General features: G+C 38.0%; 1 protein-coding gene across 8 annotated transcripts in view; it reads left to right on the top strand.

Moving 5' to 3' along the window:
* The window catches only part of LOC137265941 (Kv channel-interacting protein 4-like), a 435955-nt gene extending 411210 nt beyond the window's left edge, over positions 1 to 24745 (top strand). For 4 of the 8 annotated variants that reach the window (XM_067801420.1, XM_067801424.1, XM_067801421.1 and 1 more), the window contains 5 exons: positions 14559 to 14628; positions 16555 to 16625; positions 17614 to 17826; positions 18637 to 18699; positions 19418 to 24745. In XM_067801420.1, the coding sequence (XP_067657521.1) occupies positions 14559 to 14628; positions 16555 to 16625; positions 17614 to 17826; positions 18637 to 18699; positions 19418 to 19465 (465 nt within the window). In that variant the 3' untranslated portion in view covers positions 19466 to 24745. The remainder of the gene's footprint in view (positions 1 to 14558; positions 14629 to 16554; positions 16626 to 17613; positions 17827 to 18636; positions 18700 to 19417) is intronic. The other 4 variants (XM_067801419.1, XM_067801425.1, XM_067801422.1 and 1 more) reach the window with 1 other exon arrangement.
* Positions 24746 to 25264: the final 519 nt, after the last annotated feature.

The raw sequence follows: 25264 nt of genomic DNA, 5'->3' as shown, positions 1-25264 counted from the left end.
AACGGGGTCCGATAACCCCAATGGGTACAATGTGTAAAGCCCATTTCTGGTGTCATAGCTAAAACCAGTCTAAACTAAACACTCCCTCACTCAAGATTATGCAGACGTGTGTTGGGAGAGGCTTGTTCATCTTCCAGCATTATGTACACACCCACCCCACCCTATCGTTTCCCTGCTGAGAAGCAGGGGGGGCACTTATTAATTTACTACGTGAAAAATGATGATGCCAAGACCACTGCTTTGTTATTTAATCAGTCATGTGAGATTTATTTAAGTATGTGAAACTGAAGCATGTATTTCAACATTCTGTTTGTTTTATTTTTTCATTTAAATATACTTGTTCCTATTATCATCATATGTCGGGTAAACCTGAAGTCTAGGGTCTTGAATAATACCCTCCATGGGTTAGAAATGTTATTCATATCATTTTTTATTTAATTAGATCTTTAGGTTTTATTAACCATAATTGTACATGAAGATGTTGAACAGGAATGATTTTTTAGACAACTGCTTTTTTGCATGGGATGCAACAGTTTGGTGAAGATGCTAACACAGTTATCAAGCAAGTGATGTTAGCACTAATGGTGTTAGCATCTTCACCAAAATGTTGCATCTTATGCAATAAAGAAGTTGTCTACAAAAATAGTTCCTGTTCCTCATACCAGCTTCTAAATGCCAATCAACGAAGTTGTGAAAATGTGGTGAAAAATGTAAACTGAAAAAGCGAAAAGTGTTTTGAACATATCTTTTGAAACAATCTAAAATGGAAAGACTCTTGCAAACGAGGTCTTCTAGAATGATGTTACTGTTCTGACTAATGGCCCTATGGATGTTGCAGTGTGCCTAATTGCAGACCATGGAACCTTAGGGGATTGGTCACACAAAGTGTGCCGTCAACAGCCCCAGGATGTGCCATTAGATGTTCAGCATGGGCTTTCTAGATCAGAAGTCACAGCTTCATTGTAATTTCACTCACTCACTCACCTTTACACACACGATTGTACTGACATACCTTGTACATGCCCACTCACCTGCCTGTACACGCAACTATATTTAATAAAAAAAATGATAAAAAACTCAGTGCCCTGATAAGTTTCCAAATTTGACCTTTCCAGATATAGTTCATATAAGATCACTTGCAATAGAGTTTTTTGGTTTAAATGTGAAGTACCCTATTGAAAACATTTCACTTTTGAAACAAAGATATCTAAGTATCATTAGTTAGAAATGAGGTTTTAAGTATCATCCTCACTCAGCAAAATGGAAAATTAACATGAATAGCTATCATTATTTAAGCTCATGTCATTCTTGAATTTCTAGCAATTCATCATTTCTGCACCTTCCCCTTCATATCAAATGAAGTTGTATATCACAATGGCTATCTAAATTACTCTCACCAACCCTTTGGAAAGAGCACAAATAATGTATATATGTCTCTGTGATCAGTACTTTTGTCATCAAAATGTTCTGTAAAGATCCGCTGTAATTTTGGTATTTTCTAATTGATTTTATGTTGGAATTTAGGTTTTGTTCAACTACCGTATATCCCATAATATCCATCCTATTCATGAGGAAAGGACAAATAAAGCTCATTAAAACCATAGATTACAGAAGTTAGAATTTATTTCAGTGACTGTGAAAAGTAAATCTTTTTCAGAAATAGTTACTGAGATTACTGAGCAGTTATTTATACACTACACTGGTACTTATTTGAAACATCTGTTGTATTCAAATTAAAATATGAGCCATGATAGCATAAATTGATCAGTTACAGATTAGTTTAGTAATTGGTCAGGGCTTCCCTATCAAGCTAGGTGTTTTATACAGAAAATACAGTAATTGTTTTATTTAGAGTTCACTTCATGGTTTGACTCCTTTATTTGATGGTGGTAAACTTTTACCAAATTGCTTCAGATACACCAGGACTTATCAAACTGAAACTTGGCAGGAGCACCTCAGCTATGATGTGGCCTATTACGTGAATAGTGTTTTACAAACGGCGTTATGGTCTACTGCTTTGGTTTTCAGTATTCTTGTTTCCCCTTTTATGTCACAATCACCTTCCATGTAATACTGAACTGAAAATATCCAGTTGAACTATCAAGCTTTGTGGTCCTGTTAAGCTCATATTTAGATGATTGCGATAATCCATCTCAATTCCTGAAAAGCTTATATGTAGTCAAATTTGTTTTGTTAGAATCTTTGTACTTTTCAGTGTTTAACATGATTTGATGTGTGCAGTTCATACCTTGTTTTATCTGAGAGTACTACCTTTAGATGTGGATGTGAACAGTATCTTCCTGTATCAAATTTACATGCTTGTCAGTGAGTTAGTATGGTTTTTTTATTCCACTTAAAGTATTATTATAGGACTACTAGACACTAGAAATTGGATTCACATGTAATCAAACCTGACCTTTGGAATGAATGCTTTAATCACAAGGCTGTCACATTTCTCTCTAGTTAATGATCAGGAATATGAGTCAGCAGTATTGTTAAATGTTTGGTACATAGTCTACAGAATGCAGGATACCTGTCCACCATGGATTATTTAAAGTGTGATGTTAACTTTTCATTTTTCATGGTCTTTCTTCATGTCATATATATCAGTATATGGTTTATTCTCTGTATCTAGATTAGTTATTTCCTTGATGTTATCAACATGTGATTTATTTTCTGTATCTACATGGGTTGTTTTGTTCATACATGGGTTGTTTTGTTCATACATGGGTTGTTTTGTTCATACATGGGTTGTTTTGTTCATGTCATAACTCCAAATACAGTCCTGATTGATTGTAAATCGTTCTAGGCGTATGTAGGGATTAACTGTTTTTTAAATTTTGAGTAGTGTATACAGGTTTAACGTTACTTTTGAGGTGACACTTCCCAAGGACTATTTTGTGAAAAGGCATTATGTATTGGTATATAGGTGTATAAATTTGAGAATCCACTCTGGTTGAAGGCACAGATCACCTTCCAAAAACTGATTCAACATGGTGGCACTCAAACCGGTGCTGACTCATGTTGTACAGAAACACGTCTATTAAGTGTAATTCACTCGTATTAGGGAAAATAAAGCTGCCAACTTAAGGCAAATGATGCCATTTCATTTCCATATGTTTTTGTGTTATGATTAGTTTATGAACTTCATGCTGTCTGTTTATGCGATATGCTGTGGTGAGATGTGGAGAGATTCCTCTTTATTCCCAACACTCCAATATTGTGACTAATCTCAGAATAATGCTCCAAATATGGTTTAATCTTCATCTAGTATTACACAAGAATGTTGAAGACCTCAAGATTCTTTAGATGAACTAAAGCAAAAAGAAAGAATCAAATAGTGTCGTATTTGTTTTGAGCTGTATGTTTAAATGAAGATACTCCTACAATTCTACCAAAGTTTTGTTTTAGGAATCCAAGCTTTAGTTCTAAGAGTAAAAAAAGCTCATTATGGATGAGAAGTGTATGGGGCCCGGATTAGAGCGAGAATGACAAATCTGAGATGCATGAAAGCTCCTTGCAGGAACTGCCTCTGCTGTAACCATTGGTATCCAGAAGCATAGGCCAATCTATCTCTCAGCAGCCTTTTTCAGGTGGAACTTAGGCCAGGGCCCACCACATCATATTGATCTAACATTGCTGAAAAAATAAAACAACCTCCCTAATATCTTGGATGTTTTTTGCATAAGAACAGCACATTTGTTGATGATGGGAAAACCCCTGTTCAAGCCACATGAGTAGTTGGTATCAGTTGTTTGTGTGTTTTGTCTGTTTTATGGGATATTTGTATCCCTTTTTGGTGGAATGTTTTCACAGCAAACATTGTTTGAAACATTATCTTCTTGCTAGAAGTTGTTACTCGACAGCTTCTTCAGATCACCATAGCACAAGTTAAAAGGTACACACAGGATGAAGACAAAGGTTTATGTGACTTATAGCAACAAAAAAATATATATATGGTTCATCTATCTTGTCTGGACATGTCCATGAATATTTAATGTCAGCACCAGACACTCTACTTCCAGCAGCCATTTGAACCTTGGTGCCCGTGCCAATGGCAGCTAGGCTGCATAATGGACCTTGTAATGGCCTGGCAACTGGGTGCATGAATGTTTATTGCAACATCAGCAGTAACTGCATGTGACCAAGTTGAAAAGCCCTCATTTATTGTTTCCCTGTTTATTCATTGTTTTGTTTATGTACTCACTTGTCATGTGTTGAGTAGATCCTGGGCGATGTGGAAGGGCCCAGCGGGTAATGCTATTGGCAATAGTGTCACTAGGCCATGAAGATGTGTGGGCTTCTGTAACCCATGCTTGTAGTAAGAAACGACTAACGGGATTGGGTGGTCAGGCTTGCTGACTTGGTTGACACATGTCATCAGTTGCCAATTGCACAGATCAGTGCTTATGCTGTTGATCTCTGTATTGTCTGGTCCAGACCCGATTATTTACAGACCGCCACCATATAGCCGGAATATTGCTGAGTGCAGTGGAAAACCAAACTCACTCACTCACTCACTCACTCACTCACTCACTCACTCACTGTATTTGGTAAAGCAGTATCTATTTCTTCTCCTGTTGGGGATCACATAACATTTGCTGCTGAAAAAAATAACATTTCCGTCACAACTTGATTTGTGCACCTTCTCTGACCACATGAACACGACTTGAATCTGTTCCTACCAACCTTCATCATATTTACCACTCACTCACAAACGTCAATAATAAATGTCAGTGTAAAAGAACTCCAAGTCTTGACAGTCCTCAGAAACAGATTTGTTGTGAAGGGCAACATAGCTGTGAAAATGAATGGACTCTTGAAAATCAGTGATGACGCCAGGTGCTTTGCTGGTTGTTGATTAACCTCACACTCAGCAGTAATCTGGCTATATGGCAGTGGTCTGTAAACAATCGATTCCAGACGAGGTGAGTGAGTGAGTTGGTTGGTTTTTGTTTAATACCACATTCAGCAATTTTCCAGTCATCTGTAAGTCATTAAGCCTGAACCAGACAATCCAGTATTCAACGGCATTAGGATTCAATCTACACAATTTGGATATGATAACTAGTGTCAAGCAATTTAGTGTGCAAGACCACACGATTCTGTTAGTTGTCAGGTATGGGTAACTGAAGACCAGCTCTAACCTAGATGTTCCCAGACTCCTGTGAAATGTGTAAAATGTGTAAAGGAACAGGTACTTCATGTGTAACACTTGAGGAAATTTTTTTATTTTTTACCAATACTGTCGCCAGTACCTGAGCCTTATCATCTGGCAAATGCCAAGCCCAGTAAACTTTTACATATTGGATGTCATCATACCTTGGATGCCATGAAATGTTTGTCTGGTGTGCCAATTTCAATATTTCAGTGTCAAGGCTTATCTTTTTTATCCCTTTATCTTGCAGGAGGTAAAAATCAATCAAATACTTAGCGCTGAGCTCATGAAGATGTATGGTGATGTTTCACTTTGGTGTCCCATGACCACTGGAGGAAATGGCCTCAACCTTGGTTTTTGATGGGATCATTGATAGTCCATCAGCTGGACTTTAGATTGTTGTTCCATGCATAAATATTCATATTCATAAATGTTGGTTGAAACGGAAGAGTCACAGACAGATTCTTGCAGTAAAACCAGATGTTTCATACAATCAATGACCCAATCCTCTTTCTACCATCAAACAGCAAGACCATGGCATTAGCTGGATTGTAATCCCTTCTCTATGTTTGTCACTGCCGGTGTTCATGAGATGAGCTGGGTTGCAGGAAAGCTCATGGCTCAAGTGGAAGGGAGGGAGGGGGGAGGTTTACAGTCAGCCATTGGAGGATACATTCAAGGTGTCAGGTATAGTGCAATTGATTTGCAGGTGTTGAGGGTGGTCTTATTCATTGTGGCAGGTGTCTAGCATGATTTTATTGTACATTAAGAGTGATGTTATTTTATATGACAGGTGTCTAAGGTGATGGCTTTGGATATAACAGGTGTTTAAGGTGATAATATGTTATGTCAGGTGTCTAGGGTGATAATACTGTATATGACATGTATTGGGAGTGATGACATTGGAGGTGTTGAGGTGATGATCTTGGATATGTCAGGTGTCTAGGGTGGTAGTATTGAATGTGATAGGTGTCAAGGGTAATGATATTGGATGTGACAGTTGTCTAAGGCAATAGTACTGTATATATAAGGTGTCTAACGTGATGATATTGGATGCAACAGGTGTCTTGGGTGATGGCAATGAATATGACCATGTCAAGGGTGATGATATTGGATATGACAGGTGTCTGATTTGATATTACTGTGTATGACAGGTGTCTAAAGTGATAGTACTATATATGATAGGTGTCTACAGTTGCATAAGATGATTTGGACTTTGGATATGACAGGTGTCTAAAGTGATAGTACTGTCTATGACAGGTGTCCAGGGTGATTGCAAGAAACTTGGTGCTGTGATTTTGTTGGTGTTGTGTTTGTGGTTATACATATTCTGCTATGCACCCAAGCAGTCCTTGCTTACAAGCAAACAGCTTACATATGTAAAATAGCATTTACTTCTGTTGAAGTTATGTATCAGTTTGTTGAACTAATAAATGATATACTGATTTCCTGAAGCCAACAGATCTGACAATGAATAGATCAGCTGCCTCTGCTTCCAACTTGAGTAATATGTAATCAATGCCACAAACAGACTTTGATTAACCTTGCGTCTGTAACATATCTAAAATCAAATCTGTTGTATTGCTGTTTGATGATTAATGTTGACTTCTATTGATCATCTTGTTCTGTGCAGTGTTGGTCTGTTGCTGTTGTTATGGTAAGCAGGTATCATTCTGTCAGAGACTGCTGACAGGACAACTGATTCCATTTGACTGTGATTGGAAAATGTCAATCATAAATTACAGATTTGATTATGATGTGAAAAGATTGTATTTTTGCTGCAAATAGAACAGAGGAATTGTAATGTGTCTGGATGGGAATGATTTATTTCAAATATATCGAACTAATGTACCCCAGTCTACGTCAGAGACGTAAGCATCCATTTGAAATGTGAGGCAACACTATTTGTAACAATACTCAACATGACATTATATTTCTTGATTTGATATATAGCTCATGAATGCTGAAAGTTGTCAAAAAGAAAGACAAGTTTCTTATGACAGTCATAGTGCTAAGATGATCATAACTCTCATACTTTAACATAGACTTACGACAGTCGTAGCGCTAAGATGGTCGTAACTTCCATACTTTAACATAGACTTACGACAGTCATAGTGCTAAGATGATCATAACTCCCAAACTTTAACATAGACTTACGACAGTTGTAGCGCTAAGATGATCGTGACTCCCATGCTTTAACATAGACTTACGACAGTCGTAGCGCCAAGATGATCGTGACTCCCATGCTTTAACATAGACTTAGGACAGTCGTAACGCCAAGATGATCGTGACTTCCATGCTTTAACATAGACTTACGACAGTCGTAGCGCCAAGATGATCGTGACTCCCATGCTTTAGCATAGACTTACGACTGCTATTGTGCTACAGTCAGTTTGAGGAAGGGGGCCCAGAGATGATTGTATGATTAAGCTATATCAAGAGTATGTGTTCATGGATCAGACAGTGATGATACCAAGTGAGCAGATGCTCGACAACATTGACAATTTTGTTTTGAATAATAACAAATCATTGACATGCCAGTCCCTGAAACTATGATTAAGGGTCTTGGCCAAATTGCCTTGTTTTGGTTTTACCCACCTGAACAGAAGTAACTCAAAAGCAAAATAAACATATATATGCACCTAGCCCGGAGCCTATTTCATATCGAAATATGTCAAGTTTTAAATAGTTGTCAACAAAGTCAAGCATTTCAAACTATGTTTTCCCTAGCCAACTTCAGGTGACATTAATTCTTAATGAATTTTGCTGATTTTTGCAGCTTGATATGTAAGTATATCCATGTTTACATGATGATGCATTGACCAAGTCAGCGAGTCTTTGTACAACAACCATGGGTTGCTGAAGACCAATTCCAACCCAGATCTTCAGAATAAACAGAAACATTTTGATTCAACTGTGTACACACCAATTTGTAATTACTAATGGACACACGGTATGTTTCTGTTCAGCCATGGTTTCTATGGCTATGTTTGTTGAGCAGAGTTTTTTCTGTGGAGTCATATGAGGTTCTTTGTCTTAAAGCACTCCTGATGACACTTATCCTGATCAATGCCGCCATTTCAGCCTTCCTCTGTCTATATACACTGTCTTATTTTTCCTTTAGAATAGCCATTCTTCTACAGCCCATTCAGCCACTAATGGTCCATTATCTACCAAATCACCTAGTGCAAGATTCTGCGACCAGAGGACACTACATTTGACATTTTCTTTGACTGGGTGTGTTTTAAACATTGGGAAATAATCAGTGTTGGTGATTAAACAGCATACAAGAATGCCCTATAGGGTATATCATGGGTCACAGGGGAGATACTGTGAGTGACAATACCTGTACAATGTTTGTTCAGAAATCCCCAGAGAGATCTATCTGGTCATAGATATCTTGTCCAGCTTCAACTGGCCTGTATTTTGTATCACTGACAGACCACTTGACCAGTGTAAGTGAGAGAGAACCGATGAACATGTGGTTGATGTGTTAGCCATAGGTTCCAATGATAGTCATTGGTGTCCTGCTGGAGTTATGTCTGTGTGTATGCAGGTTCTATGCATGTGATCATTCTATCGTAGTCTTATGTTCTACTATCAGCACGTGTGGGGACTTGTTTGCATGTCAAGCTGACAAACCATGGCATATCATGAAGAATATTAAGAGCTTTGTTAAACTGGGTCTCTCTCTACACTTGTAATCTCAGACCCTTTCAGTGGATATTCAGAAGTTGTTCAAAGTTCTCATTTTGCACCTCGGAATAAAAAACGTGGGTTTAGATGAGAGTATTTTTTCACCAACAGTATAAGAATGTCTTATCAATTCAAGTTCCAACAGTCATAGTAATAGGAATTGTAGACTCATAAATTGGTAGAATGCATGATCCTGCGTAAACACTGAGGTTTTACAGGACTCCTTAAAGGTCCTTGTTCAGACGCCAGCCATTTCTGAACCTTACAAACTGTCCTAAGGAGAAATCATTAGAATGTGTTAGGTTCAGGAACAGAATCAACAAGCCTTCAGGTGGTGGCTGAATCTCCTATCTGCATCCACACTTTCAAGTGATTTCCCCTTCTTTGGCCTGTTAGAAACAGGAAGTCAGTGTGATCAGTTAAAAAAATAATGCTCACTGAACAGGCTGATCTGAAACACTGACAACAGATTTAAGAATGTCATGACCTCTCACATCTTACCAAAGTCATGTACAACTGAGTTCGTGGGTTCATGGGTTCATTTGTATGTCAGTGTACAAATGTCAAGTCCATGTTGTGACAGTAAACACATCAGTTCACAGATATTACTCAAAACATTGCTATAGCAGAATAACTGGGAAAGGAAAGAATAGCAGTGTTCCTTGCCTTGTTTTGTGTAATATAGAATGAGACAACCAGCGAAAGGAGTCTGCAAGAATGGTAATCCATTGAGCTTGCGACATATACAAGCACTTCTTTGACATTGGTATTGAAGTTCCACGTGTAAGAATAAAATGTACATTGGGGTAAGCTCAGGTAGATTTTACATTGTAGCTTGGATATGTGATCAAACATTAATGAAAAGATAAAAATAGGTAAGAGAAATTCCCATGTTCCAGTTCTTGTAGAATGTATCATCCTTGGCTCTTCGTGAAACAACATATCACTGAATATTGTGATTACCACTGAATATTGTGATTATCACTGCAATTTCTCATAAGGTAATTTCTGTTTTTTTTATCTAAACAATATGTACAATGTGAATACAACTTAATGTCACTGTTGAAATATTACAGATGGAGGTTATAATTATGTTACTGATATGATTGTTCAAAGAGGAACACACGCTCTCACTCACTCACTCACTCACTCACTCACTCCATCCACGTGAAATATGCTCCACATTTTTACCAGTTTTATCTTATCTTTGTGTCACTAAACTTCATACCTTGCAGCTATAAGTGGAAGGTTTTCAGGTCATCATGTTAGGTGTTATTTGTTATTCTATCACATGTTTTATTTTCTGACTAATCTACCCACAGATTATATAAGTCCTTGCCCAACCTTGCAGCACAATCTATAGAACCTCACAAAAATTCTTGTCCGACAGAAACCTGCCGTGTATGTGATGGTGATATATGTTTATGTGAAGTGGGCAGCCATAGCATGTTGCAGACATGCCTTGAGAGGCTCTTTTATGTCGTCACAAGCAGATATCAGCCATGCCAGAACTCGAAGTGCATAAAGCTCACATAAGTAGTTAGGTGAAGTGAAAAAAGGAAAGTTATATAAGTAGGAACATAGCAATGTTCTCAGAAGGAAGTCAGCATGTTTTAAGAGGCTGGAAGAACGTTTCCATAAGGACGACATCTTGCGTGTATGAGCACACCTGCTTATGAGACTTGCTCAAGGTACAACAGCCGATATCTTGACCTCCCAAACATGTACAGAACATTTTCTCGCACAATATCTAAACATACAAGGCTTCTGTTGCTCCATAGGAGGCAGTCAGCTTTGTACAAGACACTGTTTATCCCCTCACTCAGTACTAGGATAGGATTATTCTTTAACCAATACTACATACCGTGATGTGACCACCAGTCTTAATTTGATGGATGATCCTCAATCACTTTCTTGAATCACGTCAGTCACTATTTTCAACAATATAATAATTCATGTCATTTATAATATATTGTATATTTATTTTTTTATCTAACATGTATATAGTGAGTGTTGAATGTGATTAGCTCTTGCGTTTATTCATCTGTAACATACACAAACAAATGAAAATTCATTTTAGAACTGTTATTTTGAGATGGAAGGTTTCTGAAGTTTAGATGTAGTTAAATAAATGATTAACTGATCAATGTCATCTTTAACATTAGGGTGTTGATGACAGACAAACACTTGTTGGGGCAGTAAGGTGGTTGCAGGTAAATCAACAATAACTTAAGGGTTTGTTTCTTTGCATGAGTGCAATATGATAAACCCTTATCTTGTGTCCATGGATGTGGTATAGTTGGAATGTTGCTAAAAGGAACATAAAACTTTTACTCACTCACTCACTGTATTTGGTAAAGTGTAGCATCTAGGCATTTCCCTATTAGGGAGCAAATAACATTTGCTGCTGACAAAATAACATTTCCCGCACAACTTGATTTGTGCACCTTTGCCAACCACATGAACACGACTTGAATCTGTTCCTACAACCTTCATCAGATTTACCACAAATTCAATTCCAGAAATGAAACAGAATTTAATTTACCAGTCAAAAGAACTTTGGATTTCATAGAACCCAATAAGAATATTCATGATTGCATGTATTCCTCTTAACCTCTGATGTCCATGGGAAGTCTGGGTTTATCACTCAGACATCCGAGGTTATTATTTGATGCAATATAATATGTCTGCAGTGTCATTTTATCTATAGGTGATCTCTGACAATGTACGTCTGCTCTTAGATGAACACGTCTGCTTATCTGTACATCAATATTAGTTTCAGCGACACATGTTAAGATCTGTATCCCTGTCTGTGAGTTTAACGGCTGCAGATACTGGCCAGGTCCAGGATAGTGTTTACATGTGTCAGATATTTGTTCTAATTACGTAGGTAACAATATGACTGTTTACATAGCTTCATCTGGGGCCCATACAAAACATATGCTTCCAAGAATATGGTACTTTCAATTGTTTGTATGCTTTATCTGATGTGGAACTTCAACAAGATCTACACAAGAAGGATCTAGGATCTCGTGTATGACTGTCTTCTCCCAGACACTGTAAACATACAAAGGTCACATGTTTCAAATATAGCGCATGAAACATTCACATCATCTTTGTTTGTTGAGGGACCTTTATCATCTGCCATGAATACTTCCCACATTTTCATCTGACATTTTTGAAGCAAAACTAAAAATATTCCTTCATTCAAATTTTACGCAATTTTGAAATATTCATGCCGAATGTTCTTCAGATTCATGACATTTTGATAAAGGATCAATCTCAAGAATGGCCTTTCATGTATTACTGGAATTGTTTAAAAGAAACATATCTGAAAGTTCTTCAGTAATATTCGCCACAAATGCATGAATGTATGAAATAAATGTTCAGTTGAGACTTCTTGCACTTTATGTATAATGCATCATATCTCTCACAAGTTCAGCTGAATACTTTAGTTACAAGAACTTGGGACAAATGTTAATATTTCCTGAAACACACTGACAATGATTGAAGAACATTCATGTTTTTATTTGAATAAAAATATAGAATGCATAGCATTTAGAAAAGTTCGATGGAGGGACATAACGAATTAGCTTTGCTTCTGCCATACTCTGTAAGTGTTGGTTCCCATGGTGATATGAATATTCATATTCAGCGCTCCTTTTCAAGAGCTTATAACATTTTCTCCATTTCTAAAGCTGTGTGGGAAATGTGACCTTTATTTGAAAATATTTCACAACACAATTCATAAACTGAATACAAAGGCAGCTCAGAAAATTCCCATTTACCTAGAAGCTGTCCATAATCATATACTGTGAACATTTATAGAGATATGTATCTGAGAGTAGTGAAACAGATTTACAGATCTCTTCACCAAAGATTGTTACATATATTGTAATGTCATGATGCTTTTCAACACAGAACATGCTCTTATTAAACAGCAATTAACATGGTTTTTCTTCCAGTTGGTACAATCTATTTGACAATTTTAGCAGCAATTTATAGGTAGATGGAAGAAAAATAGTTTTATTGGCGGCAGACTAGCAACAAAAACATGGCCGAGACACTTGCAACACTTATACAGTGTTTGAATAAAACCAATGTGGGAGAACTTGGAAACTTAGAGAAAACAATTAATCTCTGTTGGAGTTTGATTATCATTCTTCTTCTTTTTCCATTGCACATAATGAGTGTTATGAATGCTGTGATGCCTGAACACTCTGCCTGAACAATCCTGGGCAAATGCTGCCTGCTTGTTAGGCCAGGTTGAAGGGAGTGGGTTTGGCCCTTTCACACTGTAGGAGCAATTATTGATCAGTAATTATGGACTTTCTACATCGTTTCACTTGCAAGGAAATTCCTACACACTGGCCCTGCTTGTGGCCACAATTATGGCCAATGCATTTAAACAGGACAAGTCTTTTGCAGTTTCCAATTGCAAAAAAATTCACAATTTTCTCTTCTGTGTGACTTGTTTCTGGAGCGGATTGGGGCAGTAATTGAGTTGAACCTCTGATGACGCTGTTTCATTCAGTTTGCAGATTAATTGCTTCTCTGAAAAGGTAACCATGCCTCTCTGGTGTTTCAAGTGAGGATGAGCAACTGGCTGTCCTGTCCATTTGTAAAGAAAGTTGCTTAAGCTGGTTCATTGAGTCTTTGAAGCAGTTCTTGGACAGAGCTCAGGGTAATGGAGTCCATAGCGAAGTCTTCATCACTCTGTGGTCATGAATACCAAGTACATGTTTGCTCTGTCATCATCATTAATATTTGATTGAAGTTTCATATTTGATATATTTTGTCCAAGTACATTTCAACATGCTTGAAGTATGTCGAATTAAATGCTGAAACTTCAGCTTAAATAGAGTTCTTTTAAGTAGTACCTGAAAGACACTGGATGTATTCTGAAGATTTATAATCACCTAAGTAGTCTTGATTAGCACTGTTTAATCAGCCATATACACTCCGTGAACAGAAGTATATGAAGTTGGGTCTTTGCTCAATAATGTGGTTTGAATATTTGCCAACCTGACAATGTAAAATATGATGAACAAAATAGGTTATGTAGACCAGTTTGTATCCAACTATTTATTAAACTAATTATGGTAATGAAATATAAACCAAATGTGATGTTGTACCCATGTTGGGGATTGAACCCAGGCCTTCTGCAAGACGAGCCAAGGCTTTAACCTCCAGCCTATTGGTCAAGCTTTGGCGGACCTAAATCCAGTGCCAAGGACTCCAATACCTGACCAGGGGAGGTAATTCATGCATGATGCTGATCAGGAGGAGACCATCTGTACAGCATTTTCTTAGATGAATGTAGAAATGTAGGACAAAATATTGATTTTGTGACATATTACCTTTGAAAATGGGTACTTCATTCTAGGTTTCCTAAGTTTCAGCAGTGTGTCCTGAAACCTTAATTGATGGCTGGGGCTCTCACTCACTAACCCACCCACCCACCAATCATTCCCCCACCCACCAATCATTCCCCCACCTAAACACTCACTCACTCACCCACACTTCCGTCCAAATACTCTCCCGCCCAAATACTCACTCACTCACCTACACTCCCGTCCAAATACACACTCACCCAAACACTCACTCACTCACTTACCCACCCACCCAGTTACTCACCAAATCACCAACTTTGTATGACAACCGACCGTAAATGTACTAAACATTCTGTTTTTTTGTATTTCAGGAATGCCCGACTGGGATTGTCAATGAGGAGACGTTCAAAGAGATATATGCTCAGTTCTTTCCTCAGGGAGGTCAGTATGACATGTACACATAATCAATTACTTCTTGACACAATCTGAAATCAATATGATCCCAAATAGAATTGAAAATTTTAAGTCTTCATTTTAAGTGTGGCCTTTGTTTAATGGATGAAAATGTGTTTAATGTTGCATTTCCAGTTTTTCTGAATCGTCAGTTCATCATGGGAAGTTGTTAACACTCATGATATCTCTGTGCTCTTTGTACTCTTGTCCACGTAAATCCACATTCAGTGTATCAGCGAACAGGCTTAATGTTCATGTGACTGTTACATTCATCATCATCAACATGACTTTGTCCCAGCATACACCACTTCCTCTACCCAATCATCTTCAGTTTTCCATCTTAGCATCATACTAACTCTGAAGGTGACCTCATTCTTGTTTCAGAATCAAGTTTGATTTTTTTGAAATTGGCATGAAATTTGAAAGGGATTAAACTTTTCATTGATTTCCTTCTCTCCTAAAGGGGCAATTAATTATGTGTTGTGGCACGAGATAGCATGCACCTTTGATATAAAGGGATGAGAAATTATTTGACATGGCCCAACGGAAATGACTTTGGGATGGTAGCTCATAGGGGTTTTGTTATTATCGATGTCCTGACTGCCTTCAACATGGCTGAAGTCGGGGCTGAGCTGTCCCTGTGAAATCACCTCATTATTTCTGTACCTCCCAACCCATGAGACTGTGTAAGACTAGTTAAAGCTGTTATTCATGCACTAATTCTATATGGTTTGTTTAAGATTTTCCTGTTTTAAGAAGCTTAATACACCAGATTTCCAGCCCACGTATAAAACCCACCAAACTTGTGGATAAAGTAAACTTTGTGTAAACTTGAAGAGAAAAATACTCTTTTGATTTTCATACAATTGCTTTGGAAAAGTGCCAAGTCGAGTTTCTTGTTAGTATATGCTGTTGGATGTTGTAAACATAGGGAATAAATGTCTTGTTTGGTGTAGTGTGTGGTTTATATTGTGATAGAAGAGGGTTATTTGAAGCACTTTTCCAGACACTGTCATGTTTGTTTATAATGGTTCTGAAATATATACTTACAAAAATACAGTCAATTTAGACCTTCAAACATATTTCTTCTTTCAATGGCATTTAGAGGTTGCTTTAGTGAATGTTGAATTTCAAAATTATAACCCTTGTGTCTTTTAACTGACAGGATAAACACTCTCTCTAGATAACTAAGTAAACATCATTACTTCTTGACCAAGATACGATAATGCTCCCCATTGGACTTGATCTATTTGACAAGTTTGCCGTCACTAAGGAGATCAAAACAAACCGTCCAGGAAATAGTTTTATCTGCTGGTGAAGATGCTGTACTATGTGCTTATTAAGTCTAGCTAGGAAGTAGTTCATCTGGAGCAGCAGCATTATGTTGGTTCGTATTTGTTGAAAATATAGCACAAAGCTTGAGATTTGTTTGAGGGAGACTAATGGCATAAGCAAAGGAGAGAAAGTTGGTCAGATACTGTATAGTACTAAGGAATTAGACAACACCCTATTGTTTCAGGTTTCAAAATGGATATGTCATGTTGTGACATGCTGTCAGAAAAAACTTTGATGTCCATTTGTTTCTTTGAGTAATTGTTGTTCGTAACCAGTGGTGAATACTAAGTGAAACATGGGTCTCTGAATTGACAGTTGACTAATGCTGAGACTCTTTATACACATAATAACAGAAAGATGTTCTTTTAACCTGAAAAGGAGCTTCAGTGAGACGGGAGATTGAGATCCTGAACCAGAGGAAATCTAGACTTGCTTCTTTTATGGCTTTAGTATTACAGAAAGGGCAAGCAATAGGGAAAATAATGGAGTTCGCATAGGGTGAGACAGACTACTCTTTTCCTAAAGATGACCCGAATATATCATTACTTGGATGTCTTATGTTTTCTATCTCCTTTTCAGACTCAAGTGATTATGCCCATTATGTCTTCAAAACATTTGACCACGACAACAATGGCTCAATCAGCTTCGAGGTGAGTTACTTCCTTCATTTGGTGAGTGTGAGCCATTCATCTAAGTAGTTTCAGAGTTGTGTCCCCTTGACAGTTCAGGATCCTGTGTGTTTGAGCTCTGATCCTCAGACATGCAGTCCAGTGGGGTTAGCTCCCACAAGACACTGATCAGCACAATGTAATGGAAATGTTGTACAAAGCCTCATTCAGAACTCACTGCATACTGCCTGTTTTTCTGCTGTAAATACTGTATTACTCTAGTCTTAGGGAGCAGTTATTTTTAACAGGTTCGGGTTTGGGTAGGATCGGATGCCAGTAAGATATTTACATTCATTTCTCATTTTCATCTGGTTTTGAGGGGTTTTGGTAATATATATGTCACTATAACCTTTAATGTTTGTTATCCATCACAAGAATTGAATACAGCCTGGTGGACATGTAAATTCTGTTTTAGACCAAACAAATATACTCTTCAAAATAAGTAGGGGAACCTGAACTTTCAGTTTGGATAGGAACTGTAAACGTTAACAAACATTTCAAGGACAGACATCTTATGAACGCCACACTATTCCCTCTATCACCACCTTTAAACACAACGCATGATATGCACGTGCACAACGCAGTAGCCCCATACACGTGCATGGGGTCCCATTCTTGATTTTGACGTTTTTTCAAGAAGGTCGAGAAATCAATTAGAACAATAAATTTAACACTCATCTTGCATCACACATTTGCTAGTGTTTGTTTCTAGTGTGTTTTTGGGTTTTTTTAATGAAAATCGTGCATGCAAATTACATGCCATCCATCATCTTTCAAAATACATTCCAAATAACTATGGTTGCTAGGAAGTGCAAATGGTGATGCACTCTCAAAACATTCAATAATATCATATTGATTGACTTTGATGAATCTCTTAAATATGTTTAATCGTAAATAAAAAAAATGAAGATCCCCTACTTTTTTTGAAGAGTATATGTTGTATCTGTAATGCATTTTTGTTGTTTCGTAGGAGTTTGTGATGGGTCTCTCAGTGTTGTCAAGGGGCACCCTCCAAGAGCGGTTACAATGGGCCTTTAATCTATATGACATTAATGGCGATGGCATTATCACAAAGGATGAAATGTTAGACATTGTGTCCGCCATCTACGAAATGATGGGGCGGTATACGGAACCAGTCGTGGATGAAACGTCAGCCAAGGAGCATGTAGAACGGGTATTCCAGGTAGGTGCATGTTCGTTGTTTCATGTCTCTATGTTAATTGCTGACGGATCTACAGTTCCCTATTTGGGCCATTTTTAGCAATTTACTTACCAATGTGGAATGATGGGTAGCCAAGTGGTTAAAACATTCTCTCATTATGCCAATGACCAGTGTTCGATTTCCCACAAGGGTACTGTGTGTGAAGCCCATTTCTGGTGTCCCCCACTGTGATGTTACTGGAATATTGCTGAAAGCAGCTTAAAACCATACTCACTCACTCATTTGCCTTACTGTTTGACAAGCTTACATTTTGTAAACATCTGGTATCATCACAATCTGTGGGTTGTAAAAATGGTGGACATGTTGAGCACCACCAGTTGCTTCTGACTCACGCAAATCTTTGCTCATACTGTTGACCACTGGCTTTTCCCTACACGTTCAACCACTGATTTCCTTACAAGTTTGACCCGTGAAGGTCCCGGGGTAGAATAGGCCTCCAGCAACCCATGCTTGCCATAAAAGGTGACTATGCTTGTCGTAAGAGGCGACTAACGGGATCGTGTGGTCAGACTAGCTGACTTGGTTGACACATGTCATCGGTTCCCCATTGCGCAGATCGATGCTCATGTTGTTGATCACTGGATTGTCTGGTCCAGACTCGATTATTTACAGACTGTCGCCATATAGCTAGAATATTGCTAAGTGCGGCGTAAAACTAAACTCACTCACTCACTCCTTACAAGTTCAACCACTGAAAGCTGTCAGCATATGGTATAAAGACCTGGTTAGTCTGTACAGGATATTGATTGATCAATGCTTACTTTGTTTCAGAAAATGGACATGAACAGAGATGGTGTTATATCCTTAGAAGAGTTTATGGATACATGTCGAAGGGTAAGGCTATCAGTGTGCAAGAGGCACTTGTGACATGCACTCTTTCACTGTATTCAGGATCTGTCTGACCAATTAGCAAACAGACCATCCAATGCATGCAGCAGGCAACTGCACATATTGGAGTAATATACATTTCCAAAATTCAGTATGAAGAATTTGTTACATGTAGAATTTAATTTAGCTCCTCAGACGGCACTAGGTATAAATTGGACTGATGTTTTTATCATCTTTTAATTTTTTAGAAAATTTAGTCCCACATGTGTCCTGTTACCAGTCCAGTTTTTTGTAGTAATTGCATTTTAAAGGCAGTAATCATTCCTTCTCTACTCAGGGATCTGTCATAATGTGCTTCCCTTCTCCACTGCCAATCTCACCCTATGGTGTTGTACATTTGATGACCCCCATGTTTACTGTCTCAATTCTTCATGACAACCCCCTCTAGCCACCCTAAAATGTCAGCAGCCTACTTCTTCCCCTGCAACAATGTACAGCCTCTGTATCTACTTCTTCCCCTGCAACAATGTACAGCCTCTGTATCAAGTTCTAGATGTTAACTAATTTGTTGTCATATTTAAATCACATGGTTGTAAATAAATTTAACATGGTCGGAGTGTGTAAAATATGGTAAGATATTCAAGTAGTGATGAATGGAACCTTGTATAGATCACTGCTGCTTGAGAAACAGAAAACTATAATCTGCACCTACTCCATTTTTCAGGACGAGAACATAACGAAAGGAATGGCAATATTTGACACAGTTCTTTGACAATTACCGAACAGTCCTAACGGTGGTGGAAGTGGCAGCAAGTTGTTCGAGCAACGTCTGGCTATTGAGGAGAAGCTACGACTTGATACCATGGACCTCCTGTACATAGACCTGTAGCCCCACTTCCAGTGTTGCCACCAATGATACCCCTTATAGGGGCTGCAACAACCCCACCATCATGCTCAAAGCTGGCCCTTTGTCCCCGTTAAGGACTATCCCCCGTTTAATTCCCAGGAGAGGAGATTCCCTGCACTCCCTGCAGGGAACGTTGAGCAGACAATAGTAGACTCCAGTATATTTATCATTTTACATTCTTATGGATGGGCCACGATGGGGTGGTTCGTCATTTGGATCCAATCTTTTATTCTGCACTCGCATGGATTTACCTTACATACTAATGGCCATCTGATGACTAGTGTATCTTTGATTAGTGTCTGCAGGTTTCATCCAGTTGTATTCAGGAGTAGAAACAGGTGAAGGAAACAGGACCATGGGACAGGAGGCAAGGAGATTCAGAAGTGGAATACAAGATTGACGAATGATTATATTCCAGGAGCTTGTGAATATTAATTATGGTGGATGTGTTGTTGTTGCCCAGTTGAATGTGATAAAGATTTACTGAAAAACAGATCCACCAGCAAGACTACCTCTGGTGTCTGCATCAACAGATGTCTGCTGTGATCGGCATCTGTTTCAACAGACATCTGCTGTGATTGCGTCTGCTCCATCAGTCAGCTGCTGTGAATGACGTCTGCTCCAACAGACATCTGCTGTGATTGGCGTCTGCTCCGATGGATGTCTGTTTCTGATGTAGTATAGCCACTTATGACTCATTCCAAGAGAGGAGCTAAACAGCAACTTTAACAAACATAACAGTGTAGCAGTAAGTTCAGTGACAAGAACTGGTCACCCCTGGAATGCTGTCCAGGAGGTTTGTGTGTGTCAAGGAACAATTTCCGTTTGGTTGAAAAGATCTTTACTGCCAGTGCTTCTCTCTGAGATGTTCAGTCCATGTTGAGGTCATGACATTATCGTTTGGGGGGATGACTTGTGTGTGTTTCAATCTGAATGGGATACATATATGTACACTTTTTTACCTTGTACAAGTTATTAATTAACAGTATGGATATTGGAGAACCATTCTCTGATACCAGTGTATGTCATATGTAATCTGACAACTCATCACAGCACAATATGCCCTTACTCTGTTGTCCTCTGTAGTCACTTGCCAGCAGCCATATTGTTCCTGTCATCATGGGGACCTGACTACCTGATAGTACCAGAAGGAAGTCCCTTATAGTATGGTTAAGATTTGTAATATCCATAGAAAAGAGGAAAGTGGTGTATTTCTTGTTGCAATGATTCCTGAGAATTCTTCAAGTTTTTCAGAGACAAGTGTTTGCAAACTGAAGAAACTAAAAGATGTTAAGTGTACTATACCAGTATGAATAGTCTACATCAGAAGCAACTGAGGGTGCAGTTTCTCAGTAAACTGTCCTCTTATGTATTTTTATATCTGAAAAGTTCCTTTGATCTACATACATACATGAACACAAGTAGACAAGTACATTTGGGTGTAAAGGGCAAAATAGCAGATATTCGTAGTAAGGGTCAGGAAACCCACTTGGCTTGTAAAATCTTGTTCACCCTGGATAAATGGAGCTGATTCAGTTGTCTGTATCACTTCCTGTCTGTCCACTTCTTATCACATGACATCACATCACAGCTGGAAAATCCCTCTCCATGCAGACTTAGGTGGACTTCTTACCCTAATGTGTAATTGTGTTTCTGGAAACTAAAGATTTCTGAATCTGATGCAGTCTGAAGCATGAAAATGTGAGTTTGCTGTTAATGCACAGTGATGTATAAGAGCTAAATTAATGATAAAATGTTACGTTAACTTGTGTGTCCATCAGAGTATTTTTAAAATATATTTTAGAGTTAAAGTATGTTGCAGAGTTTATGTGAGTTAATGGTGTATAAGAAAAGTTTTTACTGGATGATATTAACCATTTGCAGAGTCTCTATAGACTATCTTGTTCTACCTTACTGACATTCCCACTAACTGTTTCCCTCACGGCAGTGGCTGTTCCAGACACCCTGAATCCTGTAGGACTCCCGGGTACCCAGTTATCTGCTGTATATGATCTTTAACTCAGGTGCCAATGAACTGTATTTTAGAAATATGAGAGTGTTAAGTCTGATGTTGACAAGCATGCCTCTCTGATAGCTATGACACGCTGTACATAAATCTACAAATATGTGTTAGTCACAGATGATAGGATATATGGTTCCCAAAGGTATGTCAAAGTTTAAGATTTAAGGGTTTGAAAAATGGTTAGTGTTTGTAAATATATAATAATGTTGTTACTTCAAAAATGTGGTAATAAATTCAGTTTAATAAAAATGAAGTTCATTAAGAAGAAACTACTTTTTCTGATAAACCAAGTTATGGCTCCGTCTGCAGCTCAATATGGTATTTTCCTGTGAACAGTTTAATAGTTAGATGTGTGTCATAGGAGCTTGCTCAAATGAAGCAAGAGATGACTGCAGCAGTGATGTGGATCACATTAAGAGTACTAGTATGTTTATCATTACTATGGTTCTTACAATAGATCAGTCATTGTCTGTGATAGGTGAGATTGTCCAAAGTATGGTCTGAATTACTGCAGATTGTAGTTGTGGAGAAATATTTATTAATTACTTGGATTACAGATCTTACCACAATTATCAAACTATTTGCTGAATAAGCATCTTTTTTCTCTCTTTTAGGTGGATATGTGAACAGATTTTTGATATGAACAGAAACTGCAGATACTGTGTTTGAAGGACATTTAGAAGACGAATGCATAAGATGTGCAAGATTTATGGATGTTAACTTCTTTGTTGTAAACATCACCATGATGTGTTATTCACAATAAAGCAGTAGACATCCATAGGTCCTGCTCTTCTTATGTGCACACTGCATTAGTATTGGAAGAAAAGAAACCTTTGCTTTAAATGATGACAGTGTCACGAAATGTTACATGTTCCTTATTTGACAATCATTGCCTAGCTTGTTTTGTATGAGAACTGTAAACCAAGTGATTCAATGACCAGAGTTCCAATGTCGTTAAGTGGATTTAATCATCCTGTTTCCTGAGATTTACTGAGTAATGTAGACTGTAGTTGTGGTGGCATGGTGTTTATTTTTGTTGGTTTGTGGAGACGGTATTGTCAGAGATGACTTAGGAGGTAATGTAACATTTTCAAACTTCCCATGAAAATGTCTTTACATATAGATCTATTTAATAGTTTGAGGTTAACTCATTCAGATTTGTGAATATTTCTAAGAGCTTTTATGGATCTGGTATTTCTCCTTTGACATCGAAACTGCCCTTGTTAAACAGTGTGAGCAGTGCAGTCCCATTGTGTATATTACCCATACCCTTGACCAGCACAGTATGCTATGTATCTTGGAACATCAGCAGTACCAAGTTCCAAGGTTTTAGATTTCAACTTTTTCTAACTTCATAATGATCCAGTCATCACTCGCTGTAACATAATGCTAATGGTGTATTTTACCACATTTATATAAACTCACGTTTACACAACGTTCCGTGCACCACCGTGTCTCCAATATATCCTTCCTTCACAAACTGCCCTCACCATAGTAACATTCATTGTATATATTTTCTGTGCTCTACTGTCTATACACTGCTCAATGCCCTCTGCTCTCTAATACGACTGAACACTATATAACCTTAATGCCGAACATGCATTGTGCCTGGTACCGAAAGCCCTGTGCTCTGTACTCTTCAGAAGGTCAATGCTCTGCTCTCTAATCTGTATTTTACTGTATGAAGTAAGTAGTTCCTGCTCTGTGCTGGAAGCCATGGTTTCAGTGCTGTACAGTGCATTTCACATAGTGGATCTGTATTCTATACTCTTTGACTGTATCTCTCATAGAGCTCGTGGACTCTATGCTGTAAATCCATTATTCCCTACTGTCAGTGCTATTTATGGACAGCTACATGCTCAGTGATCCCCACTGAAGGCTCTGTAGATCCTATGCTAAAGGGATTATATATCATGCAATGCTCAGATCCTATGGCATAAGTTTGTCACAGGCAGTGCTCTGCAGACATCATGGTATAACATTAATACTATCCAGTTAATACTCTATAGATCCTATAACATTCATATTTCATAGGAGTGCAGTAATGCATTTAGTGTACCTAATGTTCAGTATTCTTCACAGAGGTTAGTTTGAAAATGTACAGCTGTTCAGGACTAGAGCACACTTACAGAGCTAAATTTGAAAGTCCTATTTTCTGTTTCCTGTTAGCTATTTATTCTTCCAGCAGCATAATGCCTCAGTCTGACATGTTACATTCTGTCTCCTCTGTTGTGGATGTCTGGTTTGTGTCTTCTTCTTGTGGGGCAGGAGAGGTCAGGAGAAGCACACTGTGTACAGATGCATCAGTTAACCATGCCAAAATCTGTAGATCCTGGGCTGGAAGATCAGCTTCTTTCTGGTTGTGATCTGTGATCTGTCAGACATAAACCATGCCTGTTGAATTACCGAATTGGTATGTTTTAAGACCTTATTCACTTTGGCCTTTCTTCCTTTTCTAGTTTTAACTTATATAACGGAAGTAGTTATTTGTACCCATTTCTCACCATTTATATTTATATTTTGGTTAAGAGGGTTGTATTTTCCTTTCACATAACTGTCACCATCTTCCAAAAACCATTGGGCCAGCTTTTTTCTTGCTCCTGTTTGTAGGTGAAGGTCACTGACTAGCAGTAATTTTGAAACAATGTGATGTGCTCCAGGACCAATTCATCACTCCATTTTGAATCCCTGTCTTAACTTATAAAAAGAAATCATGGGGAGACATTCTCCTTCAATGATGCAAATACTGACAAGGATTGAGATAGATTCTGTCTCTAATTGTCTAATATTGATTCTTGTCTTTTCAATTCTGTTTAGTTAATATCAGACCAGTGTTATTTGATAGTACTCTTTTTCCTGTATGCTTTCACTAAAAGCATTGCTTTTCAATCTCCATAGTGACTTGCAGATGGCTTCCAAGCTCTCCAGTAAATATCTTCCCACAGCTTGGATCCCTGATTCCACTCCATCACTCCAGCAGGTTGAGTTCCGCTGCATGTGGATGGCTCATACCTCACTATGCACTAACATCACTTCTCCACCCTAGCTTCAAATATTTTGACATTTTTCCATTGATTTGTCAAGATATTAAATAAATAAAATGTTGAATTTTACACATTGAACTGTGGTTTATGTTATTTTTTTTTTGGCAGAATATTCCTGAAGATGCTTCAAATAGTTTAAGATTCAGGGTTACAAAGATAGACAAATGCTGTTCTTTTAAAAAGAATTTGGTGGTGTATTTTTGTTCTTAGGCCACAGTTTTGGGCAATATCACGGTTGTCTGTAACTAATCTTGGTCTGGCCTGTATGTGACAAACCACAACCATGATTAGTCTTGAGTCTCTATTGGAATGACTGTCACCTGTATGGCTATTGAGCCAGATTACACCATTATTTCATACCTGTAACAAGCAGCAAACTTACTCAGCTCAACCTTTGTGTTGTTTCAAATACTGTGAGAATGTCTTATAGAAAACAAAAGGGCTTTCTGCCTAGTGGATTATGAATCAAGCTGAAAACACATCACTTCCAGATCAAGGTACAGTGGATAGCTATTCAGAATAATCAAGCAAACCACCTCATAAGAATAGGTGTAGTTAGTCTGTGTGAGACAAAATAATAGAATCAAACCAACACAG

Source organism: Haliotis asinina, chromosome 15 (genome assembly GCF_037392515.1).
Source record: "Haliotis asinina isolate JCU_RB_2024 chromosome 15, JCU_Hal_asi_v2, whole genome shotgun sequence".
Classification (NCBI taxonomy): domain Eukaryota; kingdom Metazoa; phylum Mollusca; class Gastropoda; order Lepetellida; family Haliotidae; genus Haliotis; species Haliotis asinina.
The sequence above is the reverse complement of the archived record's forward strand: the minus strand, read 5'-3'. Positions and strand labels throughout refer to the sequence as shown.